At 32.5% G+C, this 23,940-nt stretch overlaps 1 protein-coding gene across 1 annotated transcript; it reads left to right on the top strand.

The window, feature by feature from the left end:
- The first annotated feature begins 12,454 nt into the window (after positions 1–12,454).
- Positions 12,455–19,766, top strand: LOC145111173 (floral homeotic protein DEFICIENS-like). Its single transcript, XM_079047461.1, has 7 exons — positions 12,455–12,766; positions 12,868–12,934; positions 13,222–13,283; positions 14,384–14,483; positions 15,128–15,169; positions 15,244–15,288; positions 19,396–19,766. The coding sequence occupies exons 1-7, from the start codon at positions 12,579–12,581 to the stop codon at positions 19,588–19,590; spliced, it is 699 nt and encodes a 232-aa protein (XP_078903587.1). The 5' UTR covers positions 12,455–12,578; the 3' UTR covers positions 19,591–19,766.
- Positions 19,767–23,940: the final 4,174 nt, after the last annotated feature.

Genomic DNA, 23,940 nt, shown 5'->3' with positions numbered 1-23,940 from the left:
TAATCCATCATGAACTTTCTTTTGGCCAATTGGACTTTTTTCTTGTTTAAAAACTTGAAAATAAATAGCCAATCGAGAGAAGTACCAATAAGAAGTTAAAAAAAAATAATAAATAAATAAATAAATAATCAAAATTAATACTTTTGAGATAGAGCTTAATAGATTATCAATCAACAATTAAGGGTGCGTTTGTTTGTGGAAAATTGTTTTCATTTTCCTAAAAAAATGTTTTCGGAAAATAGATTTGGGTTTTCATTTTCAAATTTCAATGAAAATTTTAGAAAATTCTTTGTGTTGGAACCGGTGGAGTTTTCATTTTTCATCTTAGAAATTTAGAAATTTTGGAAAACTGTAAAAATCATTTTTCTAATTTACATACAATTTGGAAAACATAAAATTTTCATTTTCTAGAATAAAAATTTGAAAACTAAATCAATCAAACGCATTTTCAAAATTTTAATTTTAATTTGAAATTTTCATGTAAAACTAGAAAAATTTTTGCAACCAAACACACTCTAATCTAGGGATGAGATTTAGAACCGGAAAATCGGACCGGAACCGAAACTATTAGAACCGGAATATATAGAACCGATTCCGGTTCGGGGTTTAAAAATTTGTTTTATCCGGGTTCCGGGTAATCCGGGTTTGGGTCCATCGGGTCCGGGTAAACTGGGTCTAAAAACCGGAACCGGTGTTAGGAACCGGAACCACTTTTAGGGCCGGAACCGGTTTTTGTGAAACGTTTAAAAGATGCATATTTCATTCGTTTCAACTCCGATTGACATGCGGTTTTTTCCAACGTGTAGTTTAGAGTTTGTACATAATTTTAGACTATAGATTTGCCATTTTTAGTTTTATATTTATTGACTTACAGTCCCCCAAAGTCGAGATATCAAAGCTGAAAGTTTTTAGTTTTCAGTTTTTTTGTATTCTGTGAAAGTTTTAAAACATGCATATTTAATTCGTTTGAAGTCGGATCGACATGTGATTTTTCCAACTTGTAGTTTAGAGATTGTACATGAGTTTAGACTATAATTTTGTCATTTTTGGTTTAATATTCAATGATTTACAGTCCCCTGAAGTCGGGATATCAAAACTGAAAATTTTCAACTTTTTACCTGTATGTTTTTGTACTTTGTATTATGTGAAAATGTTAATGCATGCATATCTCATTCGTTTAAAGTCGGATTGAATTGCGGTTTTTTTCATAATGTAGTTTAGAGTTTGTACATGATTTTAGCCTATAATTTTGTCAATTTTGGTTTTATATTCAATGAGTTACAGTCTCCAAAATCGGGATATCAATATGAAAATTTTCAAAGTTCAAACCACTAAGTAGTAAGTAATTACCAAAAAATTCCGGTTTTTCCGGGTTTTCCGGTTCTAAACCCACTTTATCCGGTTCCAACCTACCCACTTTGATGTTTCGGGTTCTAGACCCACTTTACCCGGTACCGTACCCAGAACCGAACCGGAACCGGTTCCTATATACCGGTCAGGTTTCCGGTTCTACAAAATCCCGTTAACCGGTTCCGGGTTTTCCGGGTCTGGGTCTATCCGGTCCGGGTTTGGACCCACTTTCATTGTCCAATCCATTATAAGAGAAAACCAATATCCAAAAGAACAACCCGGTTCTACTTGACTAAGCCCGTGCTCGTCCAAGGAGGGAGTTTGCTTTACCCAACCCATGGCATAGCTTACTTCAAGTCCCTGCTTTTTTTCTCTTCTATCACCTGATTCGATTTTTTATTTTTTATTTAATTTTTATTTTATATATATATATATATATATATATATATATATATATATATATATATATATATATATATATATATATATGATTTACGCTTCTAATTATAAGATTATTTCTTATAGCCTACTTACACTTAAAAAAATTGGGCCCTTCAACATTTTGGGCATGTGTAATGGGGTCTGGTGTCATGTCAATGAATATCTTGTTTGTCCATCCCAATATGATTTACGCTTCTAATTATAAGATTATTTCTTATAGCCTACTTACACTTAAAAAAATTGGGCCCTTCAACATTTTGGGCATGTGTAATGGGGTCTGGTGTCATGTCAATGAATATCTTGTTTGTTCATCCCAATCTCATTTCCATCAAAATTTCCTTCATTATGCTCGATTTTACCATCATCCAACTTCTTCTTCAAACTACTTTCAGCCTTTGAGGTTTTCATTAAACAATTATGGGGATGGTTAAAAACACTAATTTTAATGTCTAATAATAATAACTAATAAACGATATAAATTAACCAGTAAAAAATTTATTAAAATATTCATTTCATAAGGATAAGACAGCCATTTTACATGTAGAGTGACTAAAACCACAAAAAAGTTCAAAGTTAAAAGATAATCGTTATAAAAACAAAGTTGGATTGCGACCTTAATTTGTTATCAACGCATGAACCTTTTTTGCCAAATGGTTTGTAGCTTATCAATATCAGATGTTGGTGGAAAGATGTCTCTCAGCCATAGGTTGAGGATTAAGTCTCGTTGGCGACAAAATGAGTAGTTTAAGAGTAATATTTACAAAGTGTGTATATGTTTAGAAAAAAGAACAATGACTTATATTGTATTTTATTCTAATACATGGGTAAGAACTTAGAACAGACAGTTCGCATTTTCATGTCGTGTTTCACACATGAATTTAAATGACACAAAATCAGGGACAAAACCAAAATTTCATTATAAAGGTGATTACATCATAATTATTAAAGTGTAAACCATTATTTAATAACTTTGTCTATTATATTTATCTTTTTTTTTCTATTTTACTAATACTTGTCAGCGCGTATTGACAAATATTGAGTTGCTAATATTATATGTATAAAATAACATTCTAAAAATACGAAAACTTATTTTTATATGTTTACCATAACTATGTACATTTTTTTTGTCACAATTCATCTCACTGAAGGATCACATTATTACATACACCTACATACTTTCACCAAGAAATAGTCACAACACTATACGAAAAATGATCGCCAACACTATACAGAAAATAGTCGCAAAAGTTTCCAAATTTTAGATTGTTGTAATGATGATTAAATTTTAAATTGTAGTGATAAATCTTATATCGATAAGTGAAGTTAAACAAATAGTCTAAATTATAAACATCATACTTCTAATAATAACTAAAGTTTAGTAATAAATATATGGAAGTCTATAAGAATCCATAATAGGATTTACTAACATTAAATTTCACACCTTCTAATTAATATATTAATAACTATATGAAGTATAAATCGTGTCTAAAAGGTAATATGTGAAAATAATATAAAGTTTCTATAAGGGTATAAAATGCAAATGGAGTTAAAATGATATAATATAGAATAGTTTTATAAGTTGAAGGACTTAAAGAATAGTTGTCAAAATTAATTATCAAAAAATTCTTTATGTTAGTATAGCATAATAAGACCATAAATAGGTTAGGAGGGGCACAACAACAACTTGCTCCTATACCAGCTCTGCCATTGACGAATTTGTAAAACATAAAAAGGACGCAATTTGTATTTGTAAAATGTGGTTTGGGTATCAAACACGAACAAGACACGTAATTAATCTTTGTGACACGTGACACGACACGAATATGCATATTTTTAAATGTGCTACAAGAAAATATGCTTACATGAGATTATATACGAATTTATACACGCATTGCCTATTACCATTTTTTAAGTTAATAAAACATGAATTTAACATGTGTGTATATGTGTTTATACGTGTCGTTTGTCATGCGAATTTAAATTGTGTCTTATACGTGTTTAACACAGGTAAATTCGTATTCTGCATGTGTAAGGCAAGACACATGAATCTAGAATTTGTGTCAACATAAAACATGAATTTAAAATTTGTGTCGACACGAATAGAAACAAAAAATGAATTTCTAAAAGTCATACCAAAAATCATGTTGTGTTCGTACCATGTATCAAATTGACGGATTGAGGTAAGATAGTGTTGCAAGGATGCCCACGACGTGGCTATGTTGGAATGGAAGGCGCGTTTTATGGAGCCACCACGACGTGGCATAAGGCCGCCACGGCGTAGCAGCTATTCAGCCCCAAGCCCACGTATTTTATTAAGCATCTTAACCCCCCCCCCCCCATTCTAGGTCATTTTCTTCAGCCACCATCCCTTCATTTCGAAACCCTAGCCTCTCTTCCATGGAAATGAGCATGGTGGCTTGATCTTGAGGTTATTGTCTTCTTGTGGTGAAACTTGAAGAAGAAAGAAGTTCATCTTGGTGCAAGGAAGCAAGGAGCAAGCTTGGATCCAACATCTCCTCCACATTTCTGAGTTATTAGAGGTATAATGTTCGTATCTTGACTTCTGTGTTTCTTGTTTGATGTTTGAGCCCATTTTTGGATGTTTTGGTCCCATTCGCGGATGCTCTTGGAGTTTGAGGAACTCCAGAGCTTGATATGGTTTTCTCATGGTCATGAACTTCTGAGTTAGTGAGAAAAAAGGTTTTATCTTGAGTGTTCTTGATCCCATGTTTGAGTTTTGGTCATATTAAGTGCTTATTGGACTTAGGGCTCATGATTTTACCTTTAGATGAGGTCCTAATGGATAAAGTTGGAAACTTTATCCATTAAGTCATTGAGAAGGAGTAAATATGAAGTTTTGGATTTAGATCTATAAGGATTAAGTGCTTAGTGAAGAAAATGGCACTTCAGACAGTTCCCACGGCGTGGCGGAGTCTGAAACCTCGACTATTTTGTCCTGGCATGGCCACAACGTGGCAATAGTCTGCTTGTTGACTATTTGACTTTGACCGTTGACTTTTTGACCGGTTTGACTTTTTGTCAAACTTGAGTAAAATTGAGCTGTTAACTACGGATTAACTTCAGTTTGGCTTTAAGAAGCTTGGGTAGGTTGTTTTGTTGCTGAGGTGGCAGTTGAGCTTCTGATGAGTAGTTAAGGTGAGTCTCTTCACTATACTCGTGGGCCGAAGGCACAAATGTCGGCCCACTAGATTATGTTTGTAGGATGATGGTTGTCTTTGTGACACTTGCTAATATGCTTGTATGTGCTTGTTGTCTTTGTGACTTATGCTTATATGTTTGTATGCTTATGTATGTGGGGTGAAACGGACCTGGGGGTTGATACAGATCCGACACAACTACAAGCTATTATATAGAGTCATTATGGACTCAGGGTTGATACGGACATGGGGGTTGATATGGACCCGACACAGCTACAAGTTCTTATATAGAGTTATTATGGACTCAGGGTTGATATGAACACGACACAACTACAAGTTGCTGCATAAAGTCATTATGGACTCGGGGTTGATACAGACTTGACACAACCATGTGTTGTTATATTTGTATATATGTTGTATGTGGTATTTTAGGGAACTCACTAGGTTTTGTGCTTACGGTTTTATGGTTAAAACATTTTCGGGTACTTCCAGTTTTAAAAAGAAAAGTCCGGCTTGATTGCACTGCATCCCCTAAAGATTTATTCCACAATGATTATTTATGATTTTTATTCTGATGTTTTGAGAATAATTTTACTCCAATTGTCTTTTGGGATAATTTATGAATGGTTTTGACTTATTTAAAATGAAAATTTTACTCGGTATTTTTAGGATGTTACATATTTCCCCTATAGATGAAATATAGGTCGAACAATGACTTGGCAGATCATGGCGACCGAACCATAAACTAATAGGGTTTATAGTTCCTCTATAAATAAAATATAGGTAGAACCATGATTTGGCGTATCATGGTGACCGAACCATGAGCTACTAAGGCTTATGGTTCTTTAATGAATGAAATGTAGGTCGAACCATGATTTGGCAGATCATGGTGATTGAACCATGAGCTACTAGGACTCATGGTTCCTTAATGAATGAAATATAGGTCGAACCATGATTTGGTGGATCATGGTGACTAAACCATGAGCTAATAAAGCTTATGGTTCTTTAATGAATGAAATATAAGTCGAACCATGATTTGGTGGATCATGGTGACCGAACAATGAGCTACTAAGGCTTATGGTTCCTTAATGAATGAAATATATGTCAAACCATAATTTGGTGGATCATGATGACCGAACCATGAGCTACTAAGTCTTATGGTTCTTTAATGAATGAAATATAGGTCGAACCATGATTTGCGGATCATGGTGACCGAAACATGAGTTACTAAGGCTTATGGTTCCTTAATGAATGAAATATAGATCGAACCATAATTTGATGGATCATGGTGACCGAACCATGAGCTACTAAGACTTACAATTCTTTAATGAATGAAATATAGGTCGAACCATGATTTGGCGGATCATGGTGACCAAACCATGAGCTACTAAGGTTGATGGTTCCTTAATGAATGAAATATGGGTCGAACCATAATTTGAAGGATCATGGTGACCGAACCATGAGCTACTAAGACTAATGGTTACTTAATGAATGAAATGATGGGTTTTATAGGAAATAAAATTTATACAATGCGAAAAACAATTAACAATTGATAGAGTACATGCATCCTATAAAAGATCCTATTAAGGAACCATAAGCCTTAGTAGCTCATGGTTCGGTCACCATAATCCATCAAATCATGGGTCGACCTATATTTCATTCATTAAAGAACCATAAGCTTTAGTAGCTCATGGTTCGATCACCATGATCCACCAAATCATGTTTCAACCTATATTTCATTCATTAAGGAACCATAAGTCCTAGTAGCTCATGGTTCGGTCACCATGATCCGCCAAATCATGGTTCGACCTACATTTCATTCATTAAAGAACCATAAGCCTTAATAGCTCATGGTTCGGTCACCATGATCCGCCAAATCATGGTTCGACCTATATTTCATTTTTAGAAGAACTATAAACTCTATTAGTTTATGGTTCGGTCGCCATGATCTGCCAAATCATGGTTCGACCTACATTTCATTTATAGAGAAATTATAAACCCTAGTAGTTTATGGTTCGGTCGCCATGATCTGCAAAATCATGGTTCAACCTATATTTTATCTACAAAAAAATCATAAGTCTTAAATAGCTTACATCCAGGTCATCATGATCCATCAAATCATGGTCCGACTCACATTTCAAGGTTATGATAATATCCAAAATGCATATAGGAAAACAAGGCATTATATTATATCAAATACGTTCGTTCATACAAAACAAACAAAGGGGCAAATAAACTAGTTTCCAATGCATCCATCGATAACCAAAATACAACCAAAAAGATTTAAAGACAAGATGTTACAACCATGGTTGTCAAAATCGCGATCTTGATCCTAGGATTATACGACCCTAGATATGAAAAACGAGTCGGATCGTAAACAGATCGTATTTGGGGTAGGATCGCAGGTAGGATCATAATATTGTAGGTAGGATCGGGATCCGATCCGATGCTACCTTCCCTTGATTTTTTTTTTTGCAAAATAATTTTTTTTACCACTTTATGTCTTTTATCTTTTACCAAATTACCGTTTATCATTTTGTGTTGTGACTTATGACTAATATTTTGAAGTTTTTATGGTAGCGGCTTCAAAACACCTTCAAACGAACCTAAAATAAGAAATGATAAAAAGAGGAATAATTTCACCTTTGAACAAAAAATTGAACGTGTGAAATATTTTTTCTGTTTTAAAACTATAAATTAAAATCATGTTTTATTTTGTGGGATGTTAGGATCCCGATCCCGATTTTGCAAACTCAAAAACGATGCTACATAAGATTCTGATCTTGACAACCTTGATTACAACTCAAACACATCCTACGGTTTAGGCATTGAGCTACGGTTTTACATGATAATATATATATTTTTTTATTTTTTTGGACAAAAGCATAGGTAAAATTACCCACCTACGGCATGCTCTCAATTCAGCTACAATTTAGATTTTTGAAGAACAACAAACAAGATATGAACAAAGTCGTAGTCGGGGGCACCACAACGCTCCTGACTATAGTTCCTTCCCTCAGCTACGGTTTTGGTATTTTTTTACGATGACCACAATTTGGTTTATAAGAAGGACTTAAAATGAAACCAAAAAGGAAGCCATGATTTTATTATATATGTTTGTCATTCGCTCCTTGCTCGCGGAGCGGCATACCGAAAAAAAGATAGGATTTGAATCGATGACTTAAGTCCTTGCGCTATTCCCCCCTGATCGCATCGTAGATATAAGTCCGAAAACCGTAGATAGGTTACGCCATTTGCGGTGTACAAACTACTAATGCGCATTTTGTGCATCAACAACTTGTACACCGTAGGTGGCATACCCATCTACGATTTTTTATTTTATTTTACTTTATTTTATTTTTTTGCAAAAAAATCTATACCCAATATTATTAGATTTCAACGTAAACGATACAAAACAAATAAAAAACGAGGTTTAAGAGAAAACATGATTTTTGTTTAGAACCGTCATTGGAGAGAGTTTCGATAGCTATTATCACCCGAAAATTACATAACTAGGTTTTTTTAACTTTATATATTTGAGCTAATAGACTTTTAAACCATCATGGGCTATAGACCACTCCCGTTTGAAAGTCTCCAAAACACAGGTGACTTAAACGCACGGTTTTGGTGACTAACTTGGTAGATTTAATTTTTAAGTACTAATCAGCTATTAAAAAAAATAAAAAATCATTTTTCTTAGAACCAACAAATAGTTAGAGGGTAACCCAAACCGATGGAACATGAATACTTGGTGGGCCACCAAGAGGGGCACCACTCATCTCCGAAGAGAACGAAGGATCGTACCCATGCAAATCCAAGGAAAACCTCCCACATGTGCTCAGCCTGAATTCGAACTTCTGACCCCACCCACTGGGGCCTATAACCCGGATGCATCACAACCAAGCTAGGCTGGGATCACTTGCAACCATTAACAAGCAACAACTTTGGCTAGATTATTAATTTTCTCAAAAATAAATATGAAACATAATTGTCTAGACAAAGTTGATAGCTAAGATGATTAATGATTAATGGCGGGAAAATAGACATCACGTTGAGAAAGAACAACGTTATCATAACCAAGCTAGGCTGGTGATCACTTGCAACCATTAACAAGTAACAACTTTGGCTAGATTATTAATTTTTTCAAAAATAAATATGAAACATAATTGTCTAGACAAAGTTGATAGCTGAGATGATTAATGATTAATGACGGGAAAATAGACATCAGGTTGAGAAAGAACAACGTTATCATCCGAAAAGCTTCCTAGGATTTGGCGTGTACGTAAACCCGCCACCTCCCACGTTCGCCCTTTTGTCCACCAAACCAACTTATGCTATATCAATCGTTTCCACTTTTCTTTAAGGTTTGTTATATCTGGTTAAAACTAAATAATTAACATGTAGTATATATTACTTAATTTAGTTTATAAATCATGAAAATATCATAATGAATAGTGCAAATGAACCACACGTTTATCCGGCCATTTGTTGGAAAATTCCTTTATATTTTTATTTAATAAATAAACGAGTGTTATTAATATTTTTTGTTTGTTTAGTTAAAAGAACACAAACCATGATATCTTTTTATTTATGTTATAAACATTCATTCGATTATGTTCTATAAAACCAGCGATGGAGAAAGTTTTATAATTTTTTGTTGGATATATATATATATATATATATATATATATATATATATATATATATATATATATATATATATATATATGTGTGTGTGTGTTTATTTGTTTACGATTCGTTTATTATAGTTTATAGAAAAAATTGCAAGAATGGTCCCTGTGGTATGTCCAAAATTGCTACATTGGGCCAAGCAAGTTTGGACTAGCACCAATAGTCCAAAGGTTTTCATTTTGTTGCTGTTTTGGTCCAAATCAGTTTAAAAAATCTAAAAATGACGGGTTTGCCCTTTTCCATTTGTTTTTTGTTTTTCTTTTTGTTATTTAATTATTTTCTAACTAAAAAAAATTAAAAAATAAAATAAAATAAAATCTCTCTCTCTCTCTCTCTCTTGGAAACCACCTGACATACAAGATTATATCTCTCTCGGTCTACAGTTACGCTGGAAACCACCTCCTCGCCGGAAACCATCGAAACTGAAGCCCTCCTTCGTCTTCTCCGGCTTGATCGTCTTCTTCGTCGAATCACAGCGCCGCCACCTATCGAGATCTGAAGAATTAGGGTTTTGGCAACTCCGGCTCCAACGACTTTGTCTTCGTCGATCTGGGTTACATCCACCGACTTTGTCGTCTTCTCCGGCTTGATCGTCTTTTTCGTCTAATCACCAGCTTCATCTTCTCTAGTGTTTCTTCACATCTACCTCCATCGAAAACTAATATATCTCAGTCCACCACCACTGCCATCGACTGCACCAACACATTGGGATTACCATCTGCATCAAATGAAACTAAACTTGATGATAATACCTTCCAAAATCGCCAAATACGACACCATACCACATAATCACCCCAAATAGAGACTGTCAGAAAAGACGTCGGTGTTCATCAAAATCGCCTTCCACCCCATCACCGGAGATGCTACCAGAGCCCTAAATCTAACACCACCATCGCCATCATTTGGGATAAATCAATCGCAGGAAGCAATGACAGTGTTCATCACTCTCCTCCTCGTTGATCTCCGAATATCAGATCGATGGTCTGAACCTTCATCATCTAGGGTTCAAAATTCTAATCGATTCAACAAGCCTATTATTGTTTTAATCGTGCAACCACCTCCATCACCGTCTCCACACCCCTGTTCTTCGAATTTGGTACCACCTGCAAGTTACAATCAGATTCAAGAGAACCATGTTTATCGTTCTCTTCTGTTTACATCATGACCTTGTTCATCGTATCACCAGACATGTGGACCGAGAAAAAGGGCAAGAGAGATCGGAGATTAGAGTTTTACCCATTTGGGGTTAGAGAGAGAGAGAGAGAGAGAGAGAGAGAGAGAGAGAGAGAGAGAGAGAGATTTTATTTTATTTTATTTTAATTATTTTAATTTTTTTAGTTAGAAAATAATTAAATAACAAAAAGAAAAACAAAAAACAAATGGAAAAGGACAAATCCGTCATTTTTAGATTTTTTAAATTGATTTGGACCAAAACAGCAGCAAAATGAAAACCTTTGGACTATTGGTGCTAGTCCAAACCTGTTTGGCCCAAAGTAGCAATTTTGGACATACCATAGGGACCATTCTTACAATTTTGTCTAGTTTATATTTGTTCGTTTAACATCCTTACGAATATAAATGAATAAGCTCGCACCGCCTCATGTATAATCGTTTTGCTGCTTATAATAAAAATAGTGGAGTAACCTAGGTATTTTCTTTTCCTTTTCTCATAGGACATTGTTCCACCGTTTATTTGCTACTTCTTTTTCATCTCTCAATTTCGCTATTTATTTCATTTAGCTGTTTGAGCTCCACTTAGAGTATTTGCACTACTTTCCTACATCTATTTAGTGTTTACACCGATTTAGTCTCTGCATTTATATTTTATTACAGGTTAATTTTTTTCTTATGTCGTTTGCTTACACGTGAAAGAGTTGTTCAATCCTTAAGATATAAAATTATACATCTATCTCCTATTATTATATTTTTTTTAACGACAAATATAACCTACTTCTATATTATTCCTAAATACACATATATTCCATTACTAAATTGTCATGGGATTATAGTTTTTGTTGATGTTGATTAACATGTTGCTAAGTGTTGAATTATCATGTATGTTTGATTTTTGTGTAGATTTACTCCTTCGAGGCACACAGTTTTCTTTTTGTTGAAAGAGAAGAGTTGAGACTAAAGACTAAGGATACATTTTCTAATCCATATTTAATAAATGATAGTTTCTTAATTATTCAAAATTCAAGACAATGATAGTTTATATATGTCCTAAGAATGTAACAATAATTAAGATGCTATTTTTTTTATTAAATAGACTTAATAAGGATACGACTTAACCCTATAAGCTATACATACATGTATTAGTTTTTAATATGATACAAAGATAACAACTTAATAGACAAAGTAATCGCACTTTTGTTAATCAAGTTCTAACTTTTTATATTTTTATCTTTATTTAATTCTTCTTCAATTTTTTTGTGTATATTGTTGTTTTATAAACTACTTTCTAACATCATTTCATTTATCAAGATAATATATGTGCATTTAAACCTAAAATGTTTTATCAAATTCCCAAAAATGTCATGATCCTAAATTCGTAATATGTATTTTTATTTTATAAAACAAAGATGAGTAAAATTACTAGAATACCCTTTGAAAGTGAATATACAAGGGTTCTAAATGTAATTGGCTAATTAAACGGCTTTATGAATCTCTCCTACCCTTTTCTCTTTTCGGGCAATGGCTTCCTATTTCTGGCAACAATTCCACCTCCCTTTCTTCCTGTTCCTTTCCCTCCCCCATTCTTTACACACGTTTTCTGTGTCCATCTCTCCCCACCACACAAATTCAAACACAGTTTGTGTTATTTCTCTTCACAAGCAACTTTTTACGAAAACCTAATGAGAACAACATTTCGGATAGATCGATAGATTGATAAAGCTTTGCTAAAAAAGGAGATCGATCTACTAGCTTAGAAAATCAATGGCGAGAGGAAAGATCCAGATAAAGAAGATAGAGAATTCGACGAATAGGCAAGTGACGTATTCCAAGAGGAGAAACGGATTGTTTAAGAAGGCGAGTGAACTCACTGTGTTGTGCGATGCAAAGGTGTCGATTATCATGGTTTCTTGTACTGATAAGCTTCATGAATACATCAGTCCTTCCATTACGTACGTATTAGATTTTGTTAGATTTTTTTTGGTAGTGTTTCTAACTCTTTTCAGTTCTTATTGATTTTGATTATGCTTGTGTGGATGAATGTTCGGATCAGGATGAAGCAGTTCTTCGATCAGTATCAGAAGGCAACAGGAATCGATCTCTGGAACTCTCATTATCAGGTAAGTATTTGGATGATATAAAAGATTTTAGCCGAAAATTTTGTCAGAAAGTGTTAAAATCTGGGATTCGACTATCATCCTTGATTTATCACCACCTTCTGATTTCAAATGTTATATACAATTATACAAACTATCACTTAATTAGAGAAATTATAAATAAGTAAATAACAATATGTAACGGTTAATTCATTTTTTAAAAAAAGTAATAAACAAATAAATGGAATACGTGTAATAATAAAGATAAATGCCATACAAAAGTTATTAATGTTTTACTAATTTTCATGCAGAAAATGCAAGAGGAACTGAGACAGCAAAAAGAGGGAAACAGAAATCTTAGGAAGCAAATTAGGTTTCAATTTTCATTTTTCTTTTATTTAATTTATAACTTGGTTTAAAAAAAAGGGAGTATTTCATATACGCCCTTAGTAAACATCTAAATATCGTATTTGCCCGACCTAAACTCTAAATATCGTATTTGCCCAAATCTATTTTTTTAATAGTTTTTAACATTTAATATTCTTTTTCCTATATTCTTAAATTTTTAAAATTAAAATAAAAATTGAATAGACCATAATACCCTTTAATCTTAAAAACCCTTTTGCTAGTTGGTCGTATTCCCCCCAAATCCCTACGACCATCCGTTATACTCTCCACGACAATGGTCGTGGAGAGCTTCCAGATCAGCCACCGGAGCAACCACGATCCATCACGAAAACGACGAACTATAAGTTTAATCTCAGAAGTTGGAAACATCATAAGAAACAATTAGGAACCATAAGTTTAATCTCCCTGCTATAATTGTGTGCTTTTCGTAATTCAATTTAATTCTTTGAATTTGTGGAATTGTTCTTGAAAATGAAAAGGAGTTGGATGAACTTGTTGCCAGCAAGGAAAATGTTGACAAACAACTTAAAAATGAAGCTATCCATACTTCACGAAATTGAATACTTAATTAACAAATAAAACCAATGTACTTTAATCATGAAATTGAATATTCAATTAACCAATGAAAACATAAACTTAACTAATACTAATCAATTGAAAAACGATTGGCGAAAAGAGGGCATAAACAGAAAAGGTGCAGCGAGAAGAAGGAAGAAAAAAAGACGTAGGTTCTAGTCTGCAGTCGCAATTTGCAGAAAATAACTTTAGAAGGTAAGGGTATTATGGTCCAGTCACTTTTTATTTTAATTTTAATGATTTAATAATATAGAAAAATGATTATTAAATGTAAAAACTATTAAAAAATAGATTTTGGGCAAATCCGAAATTTTAAAATATTAATGAGGGTAAATACGATATTTAGAGTTTAGGTCGGACAAATACGATATTTAGATGTTTACTAAGGGTATATATAAAATTCTCCCTAAAAAAAATATCCATAATATTCTACGCAAAAATGAAAATAAATACATTCTTGAATTCTTTTGTCTTTCTTTTACTTGGTAGGCAAAGATTGGGTGATTGCTTGGAAGATCTCAACTTTGAAGAATTGCTTGCGCTTGAAAAAGATTCACAAGAGGCTGTCTACATTATTCGTGAACGCAAGGTTCATTTCTTTTAAATAAATATCTACTGGAATTTTATATTTAGAAATAGGGATGAGCATAGGCGGGTACCCGCCTCATTTGGCGAGAACCGGAACCGGAATCGGAACCGGCGGTTCCTAGAAAGTTAGAACCGGAACCGGAACCACTCTAGGTAGTTCTCAAATGTTTGGAACCAGTCCCGGAACCGGCGGTTCCGGTTCCGGGAGCGGGTAACCCGGTTAGATTTATTTTGTTAAATTTTGTCGATAAAACCGCAATTTAGTTCGATCCAAATCAAATCAATTCGGACCAAAGACGAACAAAATCGGACCAATATATTCTAAACCGGTCTAAGTAACACACATATTTATATGAAATAATATATATATATATATATATATATATATATATATATATATATATTTAAACCGGTTCCGGCGGGTACCCAGCGGGTAGCGGTTCCGAAAAAACGAGAACTGGAACCGGAACCGCTTAAGGCGGTTCCATAATTTTAGGAACTGGAACCGGACCCGCTTAAGGCGATTCCAGTTCCAAAACCGGCAGTTCCGAGACGGTTCAGGTTCCAAAAGCGGGTATCCGGTTCCGATGCTCATCCCTATTTAGAAACATAATTCTCTCTATTTTTTTTTTACCAAAATTACAGCTCAAAGTCATTGGTAATAAAGTGGAGACTTCCAAAAAGAAGGTAATTGATGATACTATAATTTTTTTTTTCGAAAATTGTTTTTTTTTTTTTTTTTCTGATTATTGGTAATTCAGGTGAGAAGTGCCCAAGATGTATACAAGAAACTCATGCATGAATTTGTAAGCTTTCTCATATTTCTTCAATCTTCACATCTTGAATTAAACTTCCGTAGAAAAAAAAATAAGCAACAAAATATGATCAAACAGATACATTCATATATGATTTTAGAGAGGATACATACAAATGAAATCTATACTTTTGGCCATCTAAGTTCTTAGTAATAAGGATTCATTTACATTTTGAACATCGGTTTTCCTTCTCTTTGAAAAAGAACTCAAATATGGTTTTTAAATCTGTCTTACATGTCTCTTTAGTTTTATTGATTTTGAAACAAAGATGCAAATGTTTGACGTATATAAAAGTGTAAATTGACTTTTAATTTTGAGACAGGTATAAATTTATAGTAAATGCAAACATATAATAATAATAATAATAACAATAATAATAATAATAATATTATTATTATTACCACTGTTATTATACCAATAATTTGGGATAATCGCAAAAAAATATATATATATATCCGAAATTAGGGAATATGGAGAAATAACCAAATTTAATTTTCGATTTTACAAAGATAACTATCATGTTTGAAATGAGGCATTTAAATTAAAATACGACTTTATGTCACATGAAAGTACGTTTTTGACAAAAAAAAAATTATTTTCAATTTAAGTTAGGGTTTAGGTTATTTTTGGTCACTTAACATTTAGTTTTATGCTCATTTGGTCACTTAACTCTTTTTAAGTTTTAAAAGGTTATCAAACTTTTGACGTTGTGCTAATTTAGTCACTTAACTTTTGGTTTGGTCACTTAACTTTTAGATTTGTGCTCATTTAGTCATCTAACTTTTAAAATTGTGCTAATTTAGTCACTAAACTTTTGAAAAAATTTTAAAGTTTAGTAACTAAATGAACACAATTTTAAAAGTTAGGTGACTAAATGTGACCAAACCAAAAGTTAAGTGACTAAATGAGCACAAAGCCAAAAGTTTGATGATCTTTTAAAACTTAAAAAGAGTTACGTGACCAAATGAGCACAAAACCAAAAATTAAATGACAAAAAATGACCTAAACCCTTTAGATTATGGATTGCGGATTTCTTATAGGAAAACAACGTCCTCAGATATTTTAAAAACTTTTCTGAAATACGATAAATAAATATGAAATACTGAGAAAATGTTTCTTGTTTACTAAAATTTAAATAAAAAGTTAAATAAACAAACTAAGAACTAAGTTATAGTACCACGGGGAGGGTTCATGCGAAAATGCAAATAATTTACGAAAACATGAAAACAAGAAAAACTTATGATATTGTGTCACCTCAACATTATATTTTGGAAAATAATTCATCCAAACTTTGAAATACATGATGATAATCGATGATAGATGAAAAATTGTTTCATATTAGCAAAGTATGATTTTTAACATTTTTATTATGAAAACATGAATTTAAAAATGATTAAGGACGTGATTTTTTTTATTAAAACCGTCTTTAAATCTATATTATCATAACACCATCCAATGTAAACTTACTATCTTTAATTTATTGCTAATAAATTTATTTTTTTATAGTACATGTGTTTGATTTTTATAAGATAAAATCTGTTTTCGCGTTTTCGCAAGATATTTATGTTTTCGCATGAACCTACTTCATAATACAACATATGACACATGGAATATATCGTTTAATTGAAAAAACATTAGTAGTAGACATTTTAGATTTACGGAAATTTTATTAGAAAAATATTTGGTACAAATAATAAAAAATATACATAATATATCATTAAGTGCTGAAATATTCATTTCAAAATTAACGGTTATTATGGCAAATGTAGAAAAGTTAGGTTATATATCAACATTCTACCAATAACATTTGGTTTGTTTGTGAATATCATATAATATTTTTTATTATAACTGTTACTATTATTATAATGATTTGTAATGAATGGTTAATAACATTTTTTTCTTTAGAAAAAACCATTGTTTTTAAAAAGTGATATCATAAAGTACACAATTAGAACCAGAATTTTGTGTTAAGAAAATATCATTAAATAATGGATTTAATATATTTTGTGAACAAAAATGTTTATTACCCAATTCTTGCATTTTTTTTAAAAAAATAATATTTTATAAAAAGAAAAAACTGTTTTTCGATTATTGATGACATTAATATGACAAAAATGCAAAAATGTTCCTTATGATATGCATTTTTTCCGAAGTTTAATATAAACCTCGACTTTTTGGCTTTATTGTCCTTTTGGTCTAGTTTGTATGTGGAAATGGTCCATTCGAAAGTTAAAATGACTATTATACCCTTTACTTTATTTTTACATTTTTATATATCTATTTTAATATTTTAATAATTAAAATAATAGAATATGCCTCTCTCTCTCTCTCTCTCTCTCTCTCTCCCCCCTCTCTCTCTCTCTCTCGTGTAAATTAATGGAAATGGGAAGACAATTACAAGGTTTGAACAATAAAAACACATACATTACAGAAATCAGAAATCCAAATAGAAAAGAATTTAAAGTTTAAAGAAGAATACCCAGAAAACCTAAACAAAAAATAACTTAAACTTTGAACGATGCTCAAGAATAGTGGAAGAAATCAACATCGATTACTGAAATCATAAATCCCAAATGGAATAATCAAGAAAAAAAATTCACGAAGACCCAATTCACAAGTCTAAAATCCAAGATCAAATGATTAAGAAACAGAAAATCCATGAACACCAACTTCAAATATCAAAAATCCCCAATCGATTGATCAAGCAAGAAACAAGAAAACCTAGAAAAAGCCAACAGGAATATCAAGCATATCTCATTATCATCTCTCTCGTCAGAAAAAGTCATCACGGCTAGATGGATTCCAGTAAAAACACAAGACCCATTTGCTCCAACTCGATTCTCTATGAACACCCCTGTGATTTGGACACAAGACCCATTTGAGACACCTCTTGAAAAAGGTTCTTACACACCCCTGTGATATAGACCTTCTCTGATACGTGTATACGACAACAAGTTAAAGCAGCTCCTCTGTGCCAGCTCTTGCTTCTTATACATTTCTTTCTCTGAAATCGATCTTGAAGAAGAGAAAATCTCCAAATCTCACTTCTATTAACTTCAATCAAAGCCTCTAGTGTTATCAGGGTTTGGATTTCTGATTTATGGTAATGTGTGTGTTTTTTTAGGAAAAAGACAATCAGGTCAAAGAAGAAGAACACACACACACACATAGAGAGAGAGAGAGAGGGAGAGAGAGAGCTCATATTTATTTATTAATAAAACATTTAATTAAATAGAAAAAATATAAAAATATATGAGGAGGGCATTTTAGTCTTTTCAGTTTTTCGAGTCATTTCCACATACAAACTAAGTCAAAAGGTCATAAAGCCAAAAAAATTGAAGTTTGGACTAAATCTCGAAAAAAATGCATACAACAGGGACCATTTTTACAATTTTGTCCATTAATCCTTATTGTAAGGATATTATTTATTGTTATAGGACATTTTCAACCAAGTACCATTTTAATGTAAAAAGTAGTGTAAATCTTGTCCGGCCAAATATAATTTCATACATATGTCAATTTTATTTTTTCATACATATCTAGTTTATTTAAGTTTTTTCAAGTTTGAGTTTATATATTTGAAATTAATTTAATTTAGTTTATTTAAGTTGTTTCAAGTTTGACTTTATATATTTAAAATTAGTTTAATTGTATTGTAAAATATTTCTATGAATAAATGTGTGGTGTTTATTTAAATATATCTTTTATTAATAATATGTTTGTTTTAATAATATCACAATTACGTTGATTCAAATACATACAAATTATTTGTTTAGTTATCTTTATAATTTTTAAAGTTATTGTAGCAAAATATGTAAGATAGATTTGTAAAAAACTAACAACCGGAAGTATTTTTACAAACTAAATAAATTAGAAAAGAAACTGGAAATATTCTTTTTGATATAGATAATGGTTTTTGATATAGATAATGGTATGTGGTTTACTAATTATTTGTGTAAAAAATGGTATTACATATAGTGATGGTCTTACTACTAGTCTTAGTAGTTCCATTATCGAGAGTAAACAATAATTAATAATAATGATAATTATAATAATACTAGTATTATTGCATTTTAAGTTTTATCGACATAAATACAGGATTTAAGAGGAGAGGATCCACAATATGGGATGATAGAAGATGGGTTGGAGTACGAAAATGTCTATGGATACCCACAAATATCTCCACCAAACATCCTAACTCTACGATTACAGTCAGAGCATCCCAACAACCTTCATATCGTACCCGGTGGAGCTAATGCATCCAACATGACCACTTATGGTTTGCTTGGGTAGGACAATGCATATTGCTAAGTGCTAACTAATGAATTGATTGAATTCCAAAAAAATTCAATCGTGTGAACTGGTTACGTTTCATAAAGTTTTGCCTTGTTTGGTTGGCATATGATAGACATTTTGAGTGTTTCTTATTTTCTCTTTTGAAGTAATTCACATATATGGTGTTTGCTTTATCCATATATCATTTTTTGAGTTAGTTTTGAAGTAATTCATATATATGGTGTTTGCAAGTTACCACATCATTAAAAAGTATGACATATTTCAATATATAGATGGAAACAATTTTAATTTTATCAAGCAAAGTTACAATTTTAATTTTATCAAGCAAAGTTGAAATATCAAAATTTTCAAATATATTCAACATTATGTGTTCACATGGATGAGAAATGTTACACAATGATCATTTGCATCTTAATTTTATGATATGAGTTTTGATGATATGTCGGACTTCCATGTGGTAAATAGTGGTTGCCTCCAACTCTTCTTGGTGTCTTGAATTTTGGTATCACCTAAGAATATGATGTTAAGATGTTATCCACTTTATTATTGTTGAATTAAGGTGCTTAAGCTCATAACTAAATTGGTATAAACTTCAAAATAAAAGCAAAATCCTTTTTGGTGTCTTGAATTTTGGTATCACCTAAGAATATGATGTTAAGATGTTATCCACTTTATTATTGTTGGATTAAGGTACCTAAGCTCATAACTAAATTGGTATAAACTTCAAAATAAAAGCAAAATCCTTTTGGGTTGTCATCATAACCAGAAATAGCTAGAAATGATATTAGAAAAGAGAGAAATGTTTTGTTAATATATATTAACTGAGAATAGATAATTGATATGTTAATTTGTTATGTGATTAATAAATTAACATGAGATCAATAGTTAAATAATTGATTTGTTAATTTATATGGTTAATAATTTAATAATAAATCACTTAGGATTAATTAATTATTAATCAGAATTAACCTGGAATTAATTTAGGTTGCAAGAGGTGAATTGTAATAATTTAATAATAAATCACTGGAATTAATTAAAGGTGCAAGAGGTGAATTGTAATTGTTCAATAGTTGAACAAAAGAAGCAATTATAGAATCATCCAATGGGTGAAAGAAATTGGAAGTTTTTCTAGGGTTTCTAGAAGCCTCCTGGTTACATAAAAGGAAAAGATTTGAATTAGGATTAAATCTTTAATTTAATCAATTCAGATTCTGCTTTGCTTGCAAGTTACCTAAATTATAAATAGGACTCCAATGCCATCAATTTTCATTCATGACATTCCTAAAAGTATTAGGAACGAAATTCCCTTCTCATCTCTCTCTATCCTCTTCGTTATAGGGCTTCTAGGGTTTTGGGTGTGAGTCATCAGAGATACGAGATTTCTGGTGCTTTCTTTCTAGAGCTTGTTCAAGAAGGATTTTATTGATTATTTACAACAATAATCAAAAGGTATGTAAACCCTAATCTCTTTGTAAATTTCGAAAATTGTAGCGTATTCCTAGGGTTCTTGATGTTCAATTGTTTGTTGCAATCAATAGATAAAACTTAGATCCAATAGGTTGCACTTGAACTCAGGGTTAAGTTTTTACGCCACATATTTTTGTAACCTATAAAACATATCAATGGTATCAAAGCCATAGTTTTCAATTGATCTTGCACAATTTTGAATAGATAAAAAAATTAGGGTTCATAGAAATTAAACCCTAAGGGAGGAATTTTCGATTTTTGCTAGGGTTCTTGAAACCTTAGCCTCCACCCTTAGAATTTTCGAAATATGCTAAGGTTCTTGAAACCCTAGCCTCCCTAACCATTTTTCAAAAATTAGGGAGCCCTTTTAGGTTTATCTTGTTTCCTTAATTGTTATTTTAAAAGCCTTAAAATTTGAATAATTAACACCTGATAAACCCAAACCCTATTTTTGAAAATTAAAGGGTTTTGGATTAGGATTAAATTTGAATTATTTTATTAATTGTTTAATAGTAGATAATTATTTAATCCATAAATGATTTAATTAATTTAATTAGTTTTTTAATTAAAGATAAAGATAAATCACTATAGGTTTAATATTAATTAATTAAAAGATTTAATTTAAATAATTAATATTTAAACCTCGTATTTTGAAAAGTTTTAAAATAATTAATATTTTGAAAAGTTTGAAAAGTTATATATATATATATATATATATATATATATATATTAAAAGTCAATTACTATATGTATAAGAAAAGTCAATCAAATCAATAGTAGGTGTAACGTCTCGAAAATCCAAGGTAACATTTTCATTTTTAAAACAATAAATCATACAAACAAGTTCCAAAACCAATCAAAGTGAATACATTATTTAAACATCAGAGTAATATCATCAATTGCCAATGCGTAAAACTCTGGGGGAAGTTGTGCAGTCACGTCGGAGCCTCCCCTTTCGAACCGAAAGTACATGAAACCATAAATATGAAACCGTAAGCATAAAGTTAGTGAGTTCCCCAAAATACCTCATACACAAAACATATAACTGCCATGGGCTACCCCCATGGTCTTTCCTTGCAATGTTGATTGCAAAATCCCAGTCTTACATACGAGTACCATGGGCTACCCCATGGTCTTTCCTTGCAATGACGAAGGCCAAATCTCGGTCTTACATACAAGTGCCAGGGGACAGATCCTAGTCTTTCATACAATTTCGAAGGGCCAAATCCTGGTATTTCATGCAATTCACAAAGACAACTAGCATTACACATTGTAAGGTCCTTGATGGAAGGATCTTCACCAGTGATCAATCAATCATAAGAAATAAAAAAGAAATGGAGTAGAAGATGGAATGAAACTGAGCTTGCATACGATTAATCACTTGAAACCGTCTGATACAACTCAGGGACCGAAAACTAGCAAAGTACAACTCCTTAGATCTGACAGCCTGACAACCTATATATACCCACAAGGACCGAAAACAGTTTTCTGTCAGCAGACTGAAAACTGGTTTTCGGTCACACCTTAACCAAGAACTTGCTTAGACCGAAAACGGAAAACATACACAAAAGACTCTAAAATACAAAGACAAATGCCCTAACTCATCTATACATTTGATGCCTAGCCCAAACCATATATATTGGCCCTTCAATCTCCCCCTTGGTTTGGGGCTAGCATAATTCAGTCTTTGTCGACCACCAGCACATATGACTTTCCCATAGCTCCATTCCACATCTCCTTTTGAATGATATCAGCAACCATGGCAATGTATTCCTTAGCAGCAGACTCAAAAAGGTCTTCAGCCATCTTGATCTGATGATGAGAAAGCTCATGTATATCCCACCTTCCAAATTGTAGCAGATCCCTCTTGTCATATAGACGAATACATCCATGTTCAAGTTTGATGACAGCGGAAGCTGTGGTTTCATCAAACACCCAATATTGCATGGATTTTAGAGATCCATCTGGATGGTTCTGAAGGATAGGGATCAACTTTACTTGAGTAGTAGCGGGCCACATCACAGACCTAAGTGGCTGATTGGTTTTGGGATCAATGACACTCGGGTATACCTTGATGATAGACTATGCAGTCTTCATTGAGGGAAAGCCCTTTGCCACTTGACCTTCCAAAAATAACTTGAACTGTGTCGCCTTGGGATCATTAGATGGATTTGAAAAAGGAGCCTTAGACAACTCCGCAAGATCAACCCTGGTCTAAGAGTGGAAATCATGAGCATCTTTATACAATTCGGTATTCCCACTCTTCCTTCTCACGATCCACATGTTCAGAGTGTCGTGGAATCTTCATGAGATGATCCCAGACCTGTCACCATAAACGTCTTTGAAGCGATTTTCTCCAAGATCCGTAAAGGTGATGTTTGGTTGATCCCCGGGAGCATTCTGATCAGAGCTCCTCTTGAATAAAAATTGACCCTTCTCGGCAGTCTTGGCTAGTTTAGCACGTTTTAATGCCACGACATTTGGAGCATGCGCTGGTTCTTTGTCAAAACGATCGACAACGGTGGTTGTTCTGGTAGGAGTTGGAACTATGAGAGCGTCTTGATTTGGAAGATAGACCCTTGGCTCATCGACAGATGATTTGAATTTGTCACAAAATTTTTCTTCCAGCTTCTTCTTTAAATCATAATAGCTGGCGGTCAACAAACCAAAATGCGTCTGAAGATCAGTGATCTGCTTCGTCTTCAGAGCTTTATTTTCAAGGAGATCAGCAACTTGAATATTGAGCTTGATGTTCTCAGTTTGAAGGTCTGCAACCTTGATATCAAGCTCGATATTTTTTTGGTTCAGCACACTAATCTCCTTTCTCAGCTCAGGCATTGAGGCATCATCATCTCCAGATATACCTTCCTCAAAGGATAT

The sequence above is a fragment of the Lactuca virosa genome, chromosome 5 (genome assembly GCF_052849685.1).
Source record: "Lactuca virosa cultivar CGN04683 chromosome 5, Lactuca_virosa_CGN04683_v6, whole genome shotgun sequence".
Taxonomy (NCBI): Eukaryota; Viridiplantae; Streptophyta; class Magnoliopsida; order Asterales; family Asteraceae; genus Lactuca; species Lactuca virosa.
Note: the sequence above shows the minus strand (reverse complement) of the source record. Positions and strands in the feature narration are given on the sequence as shown.